Source organism: Rhodnius prolixus, unplaced genomic scaffold (assembly GCF_049639745.1).
Source record: "Rhodnius prolixus isolate KJV_2025 unplaced genomic scaffold, Rpr scaffold_2, whole genome shotgun sequence".
NCBI classification, from domain to species: Eukaryota; Metazoa; Arthropoda; class Insecta; order Hemiptera; family Reduviidae; genus Rhodnius; species Rhodnius prolixus.
In genome coordinates this window covers 8,759,650-8,775,606 of record NW_027411592.1, presented here as the reverse complement: position 1 = coordinate 8,775,606, position 15,957 = coordinate 8,759,650, and the positions used below count along the sequence as shown (strand labels likewise).

The 15,957-nt window shown below is 36.8% G+C and overlaps 1 protein-coding gene across 11 annotated transcripts in view; it reads right to left on the bottom strand.

Annotated features, from left to right (window-relative positions):
* heph (polypyrimidine tract-binding protein 1 heph) overlaps positions 1-15,957 on the bottom strand; it is a 418,918-nt gene that overhangs the window by 388,406 nt on the left and 14,555 nt on the right. For 2 of the 11 annotated variants that reach the window (XM_074117746.1, XM_074117737.1), the window contains exon 2: positions 6,208-6,253. The exons of 8 other annotated variants lie outside the window; for them this stretch is intronic. Coding sequence is in view for 1 of the 3 variants with exons in the window: in XM_074117737.1 (XP_073973838.1) it covers positions 6,208-6,253 (46 nt within the window). In the remaining 2 variants the exon portion in view is untranslated. Of the gene's footprint in view, positions 1-6,207; positions 6,254-10,815; positions 10,910-15,957 lie in introns of all 11 variants that reach the window. One more of the 11 variants, XM_074117745.1, reaches the window with a different exon arrangement.

The following is a 15,957-nucleotide window of genomic DNA, read 5'->3' as shown; positions in this document are numbered from 1 at the left end:
ATATGGGAGCTAATAACATTATTGACCTGATTCAAGAAGGATTTAGACAGAATGGGATAAAAGACAAAGTTCCGGTGATGACAACTACAAGAATAAGAAGTCACTTCTTCATAACAACAACAAAAATGCTTACAATAGCTGTTACAGAATCTGCAACATTTGATACACTAACAACAACAGCAACAATGTTCACCGAATCTTCATGAATTAAAAGCTAAGGTGGGCTTTATATCCAACAACCAAAACAAGTATCGAGCATGGACAGAGGCGACTAGCAAACATAATTTACTATTAAATTCTCAAAATAAAAAATCCAAGGCTCTGGACCGGAAATCGAAACCTGTACCACTTCTTAGCATTGTGAACCTCGACCTCTAGATAGATAGATTAGACTAGGGTGGCCCTCAAGGCCTACGCCACTGCGACCACTTTGGATCTATTGTGGCTCCCCTCAAACTAAAGCTCACCCTCCAGACAAGTCCGTTTAACCAAGACTCTTAGTTCTGGACAGCTAATCTTAGGTAAAGCTCACACATGTCTTGGTTTTCCTCCCCGAGAAGTAATATCCTTAGCCACAAACCTCGTACTCTAACCGCTCGGCTATTCTCCAGAATTATTCCATAAACTGTACAATAAAGTACAGGGTATTTCCGGCCAGCGACGATGTCGAATTCGGTTCGCTCCGTAAATGCATCATAAATATAGAAAGTCCCATACCTGACTTAATGAGAAAACTTAAGTTATTTCCGTAACAATTTCAAAATTGACTAACTAAACTAAAATAAACCAAAATTGAAATTTGCTTCTTTTAAGAAATATAAGGCCTTATTTAATTTTTGAAGAAAATTTTCCAAAAGACTTATTTAAAGAAAGGGAACCTTTAATTATTGTGTTATCGTTACACAGAAATTTTAGACAATCTTTGGATCTACCTACCTATGGGAAACTAATTATTTATTGAATGATAAATTCAAAGAGCCAAATTAGATCACAATAGCTGCTGATGAACGTTTTGAAATAGTTTTACGAATTGAATTGAATCATCCGAATCCCAATTTTGATTAAATAATAAGTAAGGAAGATTCAGAAGTTGATGTCCTTAATAATAAACAATAAAATTATTATCATATAAATTAATTAATAAAAATATCCATTCAGGGAGCCAATGCATCCAATACTACAGCATCAAACCGAAATCCTAAGGTGACGTCAGTCCCCCCTCTCACCCTCATCCAAGTTTTTATATTTGGCTCCCCCTCCTGCTGATATTTTTAATTAGCGGCACAGCCTTCCAATTAGCCATTTCCGTTTCGTGGTACGAAGTTGGAAAAATCAAATTTCCTCTACATTAGTTGTTTGTGAAGCTGTTTTTCAGGTGGTAGGAATGGACATTGAGGGCTACAGGGGCTTCCAACAGCCTAAATTAGATAGTCTGGTTTGGTAGCAGGGGAAAACACATTGAAGCGCCAGGATATACAGGGAAGATTTAGTGAGTGCACAATCAATTTAGGTTATGTGTATATACAAAACTGGTGGGGAAATTAAGGCGCGGCAGGTTGGCGGCAGTGCGCTGATTAGGAGGCAGCACGCGGCTGCTCCCGCGCTCTCTCTCCCCGTTAGAAACCGCTGCTAAAACTGATTAAATTTAGAACCACCATCGTCCGCGTAATTTTTCTCTTTTCAGTGTGTGCACTTTTGTGCTGGGTGGGGGGAGGGGGAGGAGAAAAAAAAATGAAGTTTGAATTAGCATTTTACAGATGACCAAAATGGCGGGTACAAACAAACATTCTGACCAAAGTTAACCTAAAAGAAAACACGTTGGGTTTGTTTTATTATTATATTTTCTATTTTTTAACGAGTTTACCAGTATTGTACCTATTTTTTTGGGTTGTAATAATTTTTTTTTTTTTTTTGCGTTTATTGTGCTACAATCAGCGCCGTTAGCGCTATAAATAACAATGATACAACAGAGTAATAATTGATAAGATCACGAGTGAAGAAGTTACCCAGTGGTAACACTCCAAAACATTATATGGTTAATTACTCTCTTCACTTGAAAGGAGATCAAGAGGCCACTGTCTTTTAAGACGTCCTGTCGGGTTGTCAGGAAGAGTTCTAGAAGAAAGATTTTGGAGCAAGAGGATTTATATGAGATTGCAGGCTGAAGTGGAGTTTTCTGTATAGTTTTTTAGCAACTTGGGTGACAAAAACAATGTTAAGGCAGTGTGTATAGTCAGGTTGGAGACATAAAATGGAGCGTTTACGATAGTTCGAAGTATTTTAGATTGTAGCGATTGAATCCTTTGGAGATTGGAGCGTTTGGGTTGAACCCCAAAGCTCTATTCCATACGCCCAGATGGGTTTCAAAATAGAAGTATAAATCAATCTTTTGTTGTCTAGAGAGAGAGTTTCGATCTCTTGTCTAAGAGTCTTTTAAGTAGTCCGATAGCGTCTGTTTAGTTCTGTTCTTTTAAGTCTAGTGTGGGCGTTCCAAGAAAGTATTCGGTCTAAGAAAAGCCCAAGGTAGCGCGCAACGTTCACTACTGGTAGAGGTACACTACCAGTAGTGTAATAAAATAAATTTTAATTAACTAGTAATTTTTAGGAGTTTGAGCTAGCCAAATAATATGGAGGTCAACAATGGAGCAATGTGCCCATTATAACATCTGGTACCTTCTTTTATCCAGGGTCTTACGCAACCCCCTTGAATGAGTGCTCCTCTCCAGGTTAAGTACCATCGTTCTGGGCGATCATTCTGCACTCAGCACTAACTCCATCTGGCGCTATTTCGTACTATAAGAGCCCCTTCCCCCCACTCTGACCGAGGAGATGTTGGAGGGAGGAGGAGATACGTTTTTTTTCAGCGACCTCAAAGGCCTTTTTCCTAGCTTAAATCGTCAAGTCTTCACTCACTGGCCAATCGCTTAAGGCTGGAAACATAGTGGAGCGGCGAGCAAAGCGGCGAAATCAAACACAAGTTAACTGTATGGGACTGCGCATGGTGGAGAGCAAAGCGAAGATAAAGCAACTCTATCTATAGAGAGTGTTTGTTTTCGCCGCTTTGCTCTTCGCTATCATCGCCGCTCCATTATGTTTCCAACCTAACGGTGGAAGCAAAACCACCAGCTAGGTGCCCTATAGCCGGGGAGGGAAATCAGTCTGTCCAGATTCCTTAATGCCCTTTCTAAGTCACAACACCTTCTGAAAGCTGTACTTCCTTCCTCTATTACTTGAACGTCTAAAGAAACTAAAAATCTATAAAATTTTAAGTTCAAAAAAGAAAAACAAAAAATGAAGTGATACTTTTTCTCGACACTATTAAAGATACATGTAATGGAGAACATCTGGTGAAATATTAAACGGACGAACAGGGTACTAACACTTCTAAAAATAAAAATAAAGAACAGGAGGTGGAAAAAAAGCTGATAAAAATTGCGTAACATTTTTCACAAATAAAGAAGAAGAGTAAGTAGTAAGATGAATATGAAGATGAAGAAGGCAGGCTGGTGTTGCTAGGTGACGGAGAGAGAGATGCTCTTTATTTACACCACCGCAATCTGGTGAGAAGAAAAGTAATGTTCGGTGATAATAAATTATTAAAAAACACAACCCCTCATCGAGAGCGCCACCTCGGACCCACCCAATCCGGGTCTGACCTTAAATTTAAAATGAATAGCAATGTGACGGCTGTTCCCCCACTCCTTTTTTTCGAAGTCTTATTTTCTTCCTTTCTTAAAAAAAAAAAAAGGAAAGGAAAGGCAATCACTCCAACCAGCTGGACGGAGTGCCGAGGAACTACCACCTGAGAACTTACAGTCGGCTCCAGAAGAAGAACACCTGCTGTCATTCTCTTGGATTTTTCAATAATTCCTCCAACATCTTCGCAAGACCCCCCTCTCCGTAATACCAAGAGTAAAGTAACAAAGTAATGATGTTTCCCTCGAGACAATACACCCTGGAATGTTTCATTAAAGGAAGATGTATTATGTCAAAAACTGTTCCCGGATGACATTCCATACATAGCTTTTAAATTCGACTTTCGTTCTTTAAATAGGGATTCTTGTTCATTTCTTTGAATGAGCGAAGAGAGAATTTAAAAAAAAATGTAATTTCAAGACCAAGTTACAAATTTTTTTTATGAAACTTAACTGAACAGAATGAAATATCTTTTTGATGTGAACAACAGTTGAGACTTATATTATCCTGATTTATTATAAACCCTCAGGCGAGGGTCCTGTTCAATATTAAATAATAAAGATTCAGGATTCTAGTACTAAAAATCCTGTTCTGAGTGGACTACATACAGTGAACACATAGCAATCAGGAAGGCAGTGTATTTCGGCACTCTGGGAATACAAGTACTGCTGAGAGGGGTTGACTCAAAATGGTGGTGGATAAGCTAAACTCCAAGTTTGGGATTTTTACCAAGAAGGGAATGAACGCAGTGACCCTCTCTATAGTTAAAACCCTTAATAATGTCGGCTCCCTGTATCCTATTTGATTGTGCGTAACCACAATAATGACCCATTACTTCTAATAGGAACTAGAAGTGGCAATCACCATTTCGCTACACTAACTGAACAGCAACACAGATTTTTCCAGATTTTTTTGTAACATTTCTCTAATTCCTGCAGATCACTCTCGGGGGAACCAGCACAGATAAGTACCCTCAGCAGTCCCACTGTTCTGACCAATATTCACCTCCAAGTAAAAAATGTCGTTTCTTTCAGAGACTAATCAGCGGAAGATAAATAAAAGATGAGCAAAGATGATACAAGGAATAGCTGTTCATTCTTTTTGGTGACTGATTCATAGTTTCAATAGGATGAAAAAATAATTGCCATTTCATCCGAGTAAAATTTATTTTTCCGAGCTTTCGAGCTAGGGACTAGGTCATCTTCAGGGCTAGTTTAGAAAGTAATACTTTTACATTACAGGGTTGGTGTGTCTTCTGTAGAGTCCATGAACAGACAAGACAGAAGACACACCAACCCTGTAATTTAAAATATTACTTTGTAAACTAGCCCTGAAGATGACCTAGTCCCCAGGTCGAAAGCTCGGCAGAATAAATGTATCTAGACTGAAATGGCAATTATTTTTTCACCCTGTTGAATACAAGGAAGTTATCATCTATTCCCCCTCGATTGTTTTTATTGACAGAAGTTTCGAAACTTCCATTGCAAATGAAAATCTTCGGCGGAGATGACTAAAAAAAAAAACTAATACAAAAGTATAAAAAATTAAGGATTTAGGGAATTGCATTCTTTTTAGGTATAAATTTGTTTAGGATAATTGGGTTTGCCGAATGCATGGTAGTAGCTAAATAAATCGGAGACGGACTGCTACTAAGAAAGATCTAAGAAATTATCTAGAAGAGCAAAGGGTTAAAACTGGAGAAAGCACTTTCAGTCTAGTACGTGGGCTCCAGATCAAACGTTACGTTACGTCAATGTAGAATTACAGGTAACTTCACTGGAAGGATTTCTCAGGAAACCTTCTCCATTCTCCAGCTCAGAAACCAGTGAAACGATAAAATTAAAACCATACTTGTGGATTACAATGTTCACCTTTGAGCATCAAGTTCACGATTCTGCTTAGGTTATGGACAGCGTGCCAAGTTTCAAGAGCCAGGAACGTCTGGGAGAGATCCTGACTGAATAGAAATGAGTGAGTTTTTTTGGTAGGCAAGGGATAGATTTGAATGGAACAGAGATGAATTTTTGAAGCAACAAACACAACTAAATCAGATCCGTTTTTATCCGTGTCAAGCTTTGCAAAACAAAAATCAATCAGTGGATTAAACCCCAAAATAAAAGCTAATAAATAGGAGAATAAAGTTGATAGCTTTATGATAAAGAGGAAATCGTGAAAAAACAAAGAAAAAGAAAATAGATCGCAGAAGTTGTGAAATTCAGGGAGTGTGTGACTTGGTAGATTTTTATTGGACCTTCAAATAGACCAATGATACTGCTTAATAGGGGATACATCTAATTTCATTGGTTGCTAAACATAAAAAACAGCTACTGACTGTCACCATGTTTTAGTAAAAGTGTTTTCATCAATTAAACAAATTAAAAACCAATCAAATTTCAATATTTATAAAATAAGTACCTAAAATAATTTAATTTAATTAAAATATTTAAAAAAAATGTCATATTTTAGAATTGTATTTATAGGTATTGGAAAGTGATTGATTTATATTTTTACCTTATTGCCTTGAAGGGTTGTGGAAGAACAATAAGGAGAAGAGGACCTACAAAAAACAAGAAAGAGAAATATGTAACAAAAATTATAAGAAGAAAAAACTTTGAAGATAAAGAGAAAGATCATAATGAGAAGTTTTTAATTTTGTGGAAAAATAAAATTAAGGAGAAAAAACAGGAAGTTAAATTGAAAACAAAATTGATCTCTTAGCTTTAGTTTGAAGAGTGTGCCACATTTTTTGTTTTTTTAATCCATTTCCGTTTAAAGAGGAAATAAGAGTGAGGATATCTTTTTTACAATGATGACTAAATCAGCATCAAAAACATAATTTTTGAGGAAAACCAAATTAACTGCAAGAATAAGTAGTATTCGCGTCAAGTTCACTAAGTTCTCTTGGTCTGATAAAACTGAAAGCTCAACCAAATCACGAGTTTTACAGAAAAGATTATTACGAACAGTTTGTTTTAATCAAAAAATGATTAAAACAGAACGTGGTGTTCTTCCCTGGTAGTAAAAAATACGAAGATACTTTGGAAGTAACAGGAGAGGAGAATCCTTTCAAACTACTAGAGGAACTAGAGGAACAACAACGCCAAGAAATCTCTGTCCTGTTTGCCTTTCGGTTCCAAGACATTGTGGTGGTATTTATAGCCGTAGGCCACCAAGATGAACCCCGTTTTAGGTTGTCTTTTGTTGACTTAAATATTGTTCAGAACAAGATCTATTTCATCGTAACAGCAGGATTTTCAATTAGCCTAACTGACAAACAGCAATCAAAGCCCCCCCCCCAAAAAAAATCAACTATACGATACTGTGTGCGAGTGTTGAACCCCCTCAATGAAGTGTGGATAGCTCTGTGACTCTACACAGGTTTAGACCGATAGGATTAGTCCTATCGGCCAAGGCATGCAATGAGAAGGCGAGCGAATTGTCTATTCGGTCATTTGTTACAAGAGCTCACAATCAACATTGGTTAACAAACAATAGATCCTATTGGGTCATAGTGCGAGTGGGTGGGAATAACTTAAGACTTCCTCCATATTCTAAGCGCGAGTAAGTAAAACAGTAGGATTTCGCAGTAGTAGATTGAAGATGGCCAGCTAAATTTAGAAACGTAAGCTTGAAGAAAAGAAATAAAAACTAAGCCCAGCATCAGGATCATTTTATAAAGAACATTTGATGAGATTGAATTGCTCTAAGCTAAACTGCACTGTACGCATCATCCTCTGATCAATCTTCTAGGAGTGAGCGAAAGAGTTAGTTTCGTGATGCTGGAATAACACATAAAGGACCAAGATCTCTGGAAAAAAAAAGTTTAATAAATCCATTTTTGGCAAAAAAAAAAGAGTGAAGTCAATCTCCATCAATCACAAGAGTCGCAGTTGGAAAAATTAAGTAATTTAAATAGTGTGTGGGAAAAACCAGCTTTTCAAGAAAGATTTTTCTATCAAAGAATTTTCTTTTTTTTTTTAGAAAAGCCCAATATTATGACTATTAATTTTTTAAAAAGCAATTCTCTAAATGCAATGTACATAAATGTGCAATTTTGCAGCAAAAATCATTAAACTAAAAAATGTGCACACTCTAAATATAAAATTAATTGTTAAGAAAATATAAGGAAAAAATTTAAACAATATAAAGCAGAAATAGGGGATAAAATAGGGAATTTACACGTACATAGAAGAGTTCCATAAATAAACAATAAACACACCTGTAATTAACTATTTAGATTAGACATAAGGTTGTATGCTGGCCAAGAAATCGGTTTTATAGAATCGATAGTAGGTTCGGATCTGATTGCAATATCTAGTTTTACTATCGATAATCGCCTAGCGTGATGAAACGTCAATTATTGTGCAAGAATCTGTTCCCCCCCCAAAAAAAACGTTCATATGTTCCTCAAGTTCAGCGTTTCAGCAGTTTGTCTCCATGGACTAAAGCTACCGCTACCATAATCTCGCTTACCGGTCGTTTAATACTCTCGTTCAATACTCTTTTATAAATCTTTCCCTCTTAAATAATTCACAAAATTTCTAATTTTAAAAATAAGGCCTCGCGATCTACTGTCATAAGTGCATACTTGACTGAAAACTGCTGTAAAAATAAGCAAGTTTGAACATGTTCTAACGTCGTATTTATTAAAAAAACATCAGCTTGAATCAAGAAACCGACATCAAGGAAAATAAACCGCCTAATACGCATGCGCTCTAAAAAAAAAAAAGAAGAAGGGGAAATTTTCCCCCCTCTCCTTACGTCACTTTGTGCTAAACTTCATTTTGAAGTTAGTGATTTGTTTACATCCGATTTCAGCACCTATATCCTAATTTTTTTTCAATCCTGGCTTTGATCACAGAAAATTTCGATTTCTGTTAGAAAATTTGACCATTTTATGACCAAATGTTTTTTTCCCCCCTTTATTTAACTTCCATTTTTTTTTTGGCGGGGGAATTTTTTTTTTTTTTTGCGGGAAAGTTCTGCTAACAATAATCTTTGACTTCTTTGTTACAATTCCTGATCAACTAATTTTTTAATGAATGATCAAGGATACGAGTATGTTAACTAATAAAAGCTACCTCAAATAAAAGATTCCCTTTGAGAGGGCTAGTTCCCTACGTGGATGGACAGACCAAAAATCTCAGTAAGTTCTTAAACTCCTTCTATTTCTCAAAATAGGACCACGACAGTATTCAGTTTAATTTAATTTCAACTCTTTGGCATGCCAAACAATAATCTCTTCCATCATTGAATTATACGTAACATTTTTTTTATTTGATCCGAATCAAAATGTACGAGGGTCGTTTGAAAAGTCCGTGCAAAGTCAGAGAGATAGCACTACTGGCGCGTATCGAGGTTATGTTTAGTTAGTAGCATCTCTTGGAAGAACACACACCAAGTTTCAGCCAGATCGGTCTATTTCTTTGTGTTTGGCATTCATTAGAATCGAGGAAGTCGAGTGATTTTCAAAAAATGGACGAAAAAGAATTTCGTGTGTTGATTAAACACTACTTTATGAAAGGCAAAACGCCTCAGGAGACTAAAGAGAAGCTTGATAAACATTATGGTGACTCTGCACCTTCGATTAGAACAGTTTATAAGTGGTTTCAAAATTTTCGGAGTGGCCATATGGGCACAAGTGACGCTGAACGTTCTGGACGCCCTGTTGAGGTTACTACTCCAGAAATCATTGATAAAATCCATGATATGGTGATGGATGACAAAAGAGTGAAGGTGCGTGAGATTGCTAGTGCTGTGGGCATCTCGAATGAACGGGTACATAATATTTTGCATCAACATTTGGACATGACAAAGCTATCCGCAAGATAGGTGCCGCGATTGCTCACGCTTGACCAAAAACGAAATCGTGTGAAGTGTTGCAAGGACGGTTTGCAGCTGTTCCAGAAGAATCCGCAGGACTTTAAGCGTCGTTTCGTCACTGTGGATGAAACATGGATACATCACTACACTCCTGAGACCAAAGAACAATCTAAACAATGGGTTACCAAGGGGGAATCTGCGCAAAAAAAGGCGAAGACCGTTCCTTCGGCCGGAAAGATTATGGCGACTGTCTTTTGGGATTCGCAAGGAATAATCCTCATCGACTATCTGGAAAAGGGTAAAACTATTACAGGTGCATATTATTCATCGTTATTGAACCGTTTGAAAACCGAGCTGCAAGAAAAACGCCCACGATTGGCCCACAAAAAAGTCCTTTTCCATCACGACAACGCACCAGCTCACACCTCAGCAGTTGTGGTCGCAAAATTAATGGAAATAGGGTTCCAACTCGTTTCACATCCAGATTTGGCTCCCTCGGACTACTATTTGTTCCCCAATATGAAGAAATGACTGGCGGGAAAAAGATTTTATTCAAACGAGGAGGTGATTGCAGAAACGAATGGCTTTTTTTCAGACTTGGACAAATCCTATTATTCGGAAGGGATCAACAAACTAGAGCAGCGTTGGACGAAGTGTATAAGCCTAAAAGGAGACTATGTTGAAAAATAAAAAAGGTTTACCCCAAAAAATTAAGTAGTTTTTATTTTTGCACGGACTTTTCAAACGAACCTCGTATTTATTTATTAATAAAGTGATGAAAGCTTCTAAGCTGTAAAAAGAAGCACGCATTGAATCCGCTACTTGGCACAGACTTACAACCAAAGTCTATCTCTAGATAAATAAAAGGATTATTCAAACAAATTATTTAGGCTAAGGCTAAAAAGGAATCAAATAAAAACAAGTCTGCTAATTTTGGCCAAAAATGATAAAAACCCTGTTTTATCACACTTCTGCCTTAATATTTCTTTCTTTTTAGCCTCATTTACTTTGGATAGAAGACACACACTGAAATAGAAGAAGGTCAGCGAACAGATGAAGATGTTGCAACACAGAAGAAAACAGACTAGAGGATAACAGGTTAGAAAGGATGAAGCTCTTTAAGGACAAGTTAACCAACAAAAAGGGAACCACAAGTTATTCTGTTTCGTACAAGATATTAAATCATGACGCTTAAATTAAAAATTATTTAAATAATCAATTTGAAAGCAACCAACTAGCTTTTATTTCTAAAAAGAAAAGAAAAAAAATTAAATAATTTAGTCACACAAAACACACCGAAAGTATATTGGTCCATTAGCTGCTGCTAACTTCTTCAAAGTGATGCTGTACGCATTATTAAGGTGCAGTAGATACACGCCCAAACTGAATGCTACAATGTAAATTTCACTTTAATTATTAATTGAAGAAACATAATTCAAATTTGATTAATTTAAATATATATTAATATTTAATATGTTGAGTGGATGTTGTCAGTTATAAAATTCTTTTCTTTTTTTATTTTTGGTTAACAATAATAAAAACCTGGCGTGCCACTCACATGACTTCCTGTTCTATTCGCAAAGTTCGAAACTCTTAAACTCTAAATATTGGAAACATACTTAATTCTAACATTCAACAGTTCGCAAACAAAACTAAAAAGTCCCTTCTCTGGAAAGTCTACACTAATTGCGCGCCCTGATCTGCTGCTCTTAAGAAAAAAAAAGTCCTAGAAAAAATATTTGTAAGTCTGATCTGTACAGGATCAGATGATGTTCGCACATAAGTGAAGTTTACATAAGAATCCTAAGAACCGTTTCTTCGAGAAAACTGAGCCAATCATTATTATAAACATTGGAAATCTAGTTTAGGTCTCTGATGATGTACGTATATCGATTGTAGCAAGCACATTTATTGTAAACCCACACCGGTTTCCGGATCCTGTGTCAAACTCTAAACCTGTTTGGCCTACAGCATTCGACTTCACTTACTATCTCCGTCTCGTACTACAACCTGTTGACTCTGGACACTCAATTTGTTGGATCAGTTAATGTAAGAACTGATTAGGTATGATAATAATAATTTGTGCTAACTGTCCGGATGCTAAAATACCAAGTTACAGTCCGATTTAGTCAGTAGGTTTTCACTCTTACAAGGAACCCTCATACTCGACTTAAGAAAACAGAACTCTAAGAGACGCTTCCGACAACTGAAAAAACCACACAACAGATCAAAACTTACTCTGGACAACAAAAGACTTACATATGTAAGTATATTAAAGCCAGTCTGGGCTTATGGCCTCGAACTGAGGAGGTTCAACCAAACGCTCAAATCTGCAAAGGATCCAGTCCTTGCAATCTAAAATTCTTCGCTCTATAGTAAACGCTCTTTTCTACGTCACCAATCAAACCATTCACACAGACTTGAACATTCCTTTCGCCACACAAATTGCTGAAAACACGATACAGAAAATTCCATCTTAACATTCAATCACAATCCACTTGTACAACATCTATCTTCAAGAACATTTCCAGACAACACTTCTAGGACAGTCTTAAAAGACAGTGGCCTCGCGATCTCCTCTCTGATGAAGAGAGTCAGTAGAATTTAGAATGTTTTTGGAGTGTTACCGCTGGGTAACTTCTCCACTCTGATATGTGTGAATGTTATTTATTGTAATCATTGTTGCTTATAACGCAAAATGCGTTGATTGTAACTAAATAAATGATTAAAAAAAAAAAGGTTTTCACCATTTTCATTGAATAAATGAGCTGGGCCGAAGTATCGTTGATTTTGTGTCGATAAGGGCCGAAGTGGCTAGTTTGGGCTCACACAATTGGCGACCATACACATTATAGCCACTACGATCATTTTTACCAATTAAATGAAACAAGAAAACTAAGTTAACTAATTGAACACTAAAGAAAATTTACACCCCCTCTTTCTCATCCCTCAGGCAAGCAGCTAGCTCCCCGCTATCTCCTTCTAGATGAATATAATAAAACAAAAACAGTAAATCCTGCAGGTCAGGGATAGTTTTGCGAAAATGACCAGAGGCGAGGTTATCGTAATATAAGAGTTGAGAATATGGAGGCTATCCGTAGTACGGTATAGCAGCAACAGACAAGAGATGTACCTGGTACCGCCTCCGAGTAGGACTCTCTCACTTCTCCGACCAAATGGTAGATAGTAGCGGAGTTGTTGGCGGGAACGGGGAAAATAGGCAGCGAATGAGCGGCCCCCACCCCGCGCCTGAAACTTCTGCCAGTTGTTGATTAATTGGGAAAATTTAATTAACGGGGGAGCTAGCCTGAGTTCCGGTGTCTGTGTGTGGAAAGGCGCTTTTCCACGTGTTCAGATTCCCTTTCAGATACGAACTCTCCCTGTTCCTGTGTCAGCTCGGGGGTGAGCTATCGTCTCTCCTACTGCTCCTCACACACTATAAGAAAGACTCTGCTGGCCAATATACCCGGAGTTCTTCCACTGCCACTCTTATTGATGCAATATGTACCCTTAATTCCTTCCTATAACCTCTTAGCGCCTGAAACCTCCTGCCTCCTTCACTACCCCTTGCTTTCTACACATTAGTCATGACACTCCCGTCATACTGTCTCACCGGCACTGATTAAAAGCGATTCAACAAGTTTCCATCCACCATCTTACTCTTTTTATCACCCCAGTTCATCCCTTGCCTAGTTTTTACCTACTTAACTCTCTGCAAACTAAATCTACTTATGCCGGTCCTCTAATAACCCCTCTTCTTTAAGTGATACACCCGAGGGTCGGTCATAACAAGAGTGTGGAAATGGAGGAATATTGAAAGAGAAAAGATCTGGTGAATCATCGAGTTGATGATGATGATGCAGCGAGGTGAATAGTCCAATTGGCCCAATGTTTAGATACAGTCCATAGCAATCCAACTCATCATTCAACATATTTGCCTTTCATAAATACGATCGTAATTATTAAGTTACGTCCAAATTAACCTTCTCTTTCTGATTTCCTAAGCGAACTAGCAACATCCTAAACAGTCTGAAGTCCCTCACTCTTAATTTATCTTCTAAATGAACCCCTTTGATTCAGCAATTTTCCTTAGGTTGTTACTTTTAGGCAGGAAGATTCTTAACAAAATCGTAACCACTCCCACAGGAAGGGACACAACATTGTCAAAAACATTAGTTACAAATTGGGAAATTATATTCTAATTTCTGGCTAAAATAAAATTTTACTATGAGTTATCAAACAATATATGAAACAGTGAACTGTATAAAATAAGTCCTAAATGTGGAAGTGATCAATAGAAGTATTCTATTACCAAAAACTGAAGTTCGCGCCGGCAACAGTCTATCCAGATCAGGGGTCGCCAAACTTTTTCGATCATGGACCCCCCTCCGATATAATTTTTCAAAACCTCCATCGACCCCCCCCCATAAAAGTAATTTTCAGTTTTAATTAAAATAAAACTATCTATTAGGTACTTGTGTTTGTATATTTATTTTATGATTTTAAACATTTATTAAATTACTTTAATTTTTAGAAATTACGCGTGGTTAGGAGATAAGAATTGCCAAGATAAGAAGTTGGAGAACATGGTGTAACAATAGTTTTATAAAAAATATCTTAATGTTGAAATTTAAACACCTTAATAATTCAGTACCCCGGAGGTGCACAACACTAAGTCCATTTTTGCAAAATTTATTTTTCTAATCTTTCTAATAGAATATTTCTTTTTCTATTACCCAACCATCACTTATGGTGCATCTGTGTTTCTTATTATCGACCAAAGATTTAAGCAAAATAACTCCCGTGGGCTTATAAGTAAGGCAAAACCACGAAAAAAAACTCTTTCATTTGCTCTCTTGTAAAAAATTTAGAATGTGACATAGTGTTGTGTACCTCCGTGGTACTGATTCATTAAATAATCTTAAAGTAACTACAGTATTGCTTCTTAATAAATGAGATGGGTGTGTGCCAGGTGTTTCTTTACAAGGTTCCGCTATATTGGGTTCGAAATTGTTTTTCCAATCGACCCCCTACTATTGTTAAACAGACTCCTAAGGGATCTATATAGACCACTTTGGCTACCTCTGATCCAGTTTAAGTATCCACACTGTGCTACATGGTTACGACAATGCTAATATAATAGCTTCTCTCCTGGTTCCCAAGAGGTCACCATGAAACAATGAGTCCCCTGAAGGAGAATTTTACAGCTTACAAACGATTAGCTCCAATTGAATGGGATCATGAGATTTAAAGGATATTAAGGAGAACCTGTTTTCCAAATTATTATCCAATTAAGAATTGACCTAATTAATAAAATACTAATCAATTATCTCTAATTGAGTAGCTTATTATTGAGCATAAAAGCCCTTCCTTGTCTATGGGATCATTATCAGGGGAATCTATTTAAATGAATAAAAATTGAACGTTAACGAGTGTACAGTGCTTTGAATAAGTTAATTTAAAAACTGAATACTAACATAATTAATTAAAAAAGAAAAAAGGCCCCCCCAAAAAGCAGTATTAATTCAGTTTTTTTGTGGATAGATATGAGGCAAAGAGTGAAGTATAAGGAGGGAAGGGAGGCGCAAGGAAGGGGATGCTCTGGTCGATAAATGGTTGGGTTGTTAAACACGTGGTTGAAAAATTAACTGGTCCAGTTGATGAACATCACCACATCTTTCTCTCTCGCACTCACAAATTAGCCAACCAAATCCATCCAAATGGAACATCCATCCAAAATATCGAAGATTGGTTAACCAATCAAATCAAAATATCTTCCACAATCTGTACGCGAACTCGTTGATTGCTTATATATGGTTAGACAATTAAAGAGTTTTAAGTTCTGAGCAAAATAATAATAATTCATTAATGATCTTTGGGAGTGATTTTTTTTAAAATGGTACTTCTTTAATTTAAGGCGCAACATCTAAGGAGATTGGAGCTTTATTCAGAGCACTACCGGCCTCAAAAGACAGTGTACTACCTTTACAGACAATACTGACCATCACCGAATAGTGGAACTTCAAAGAACTTCCAAAAAGAAGAAACACAGGATCTTCTCGAGGGTATCCAACACCGAGCTAATCCCTTCTCTTAGTATTAATATTTAAAAAAAAAGGATATATCATCTAAGAATCGTTGGTTTTGAACTCGTACAAGTACGGCTCAAAACTACGAGCATGTAATAAGAAGGTTCAAAAAAGGAAGCCGAAAATTCCATCCATTTATCACCTTAACACCGGAAAAGGTCCTTTAGCATCACAGAAATAGATGACAGAATTTCAGGTAGCACAGAATTTTCGTTTTGGGGATACTCTGTTTTCATGATCACGTAGACCATAACAAAAACTTCTTTTTTTAAAAAAAAAAAAAAAAATCAGGCGGAAGTCAAATATACATATTTCCGATGAAAAAGGCGGAAGTAGAAAAAATAATTGC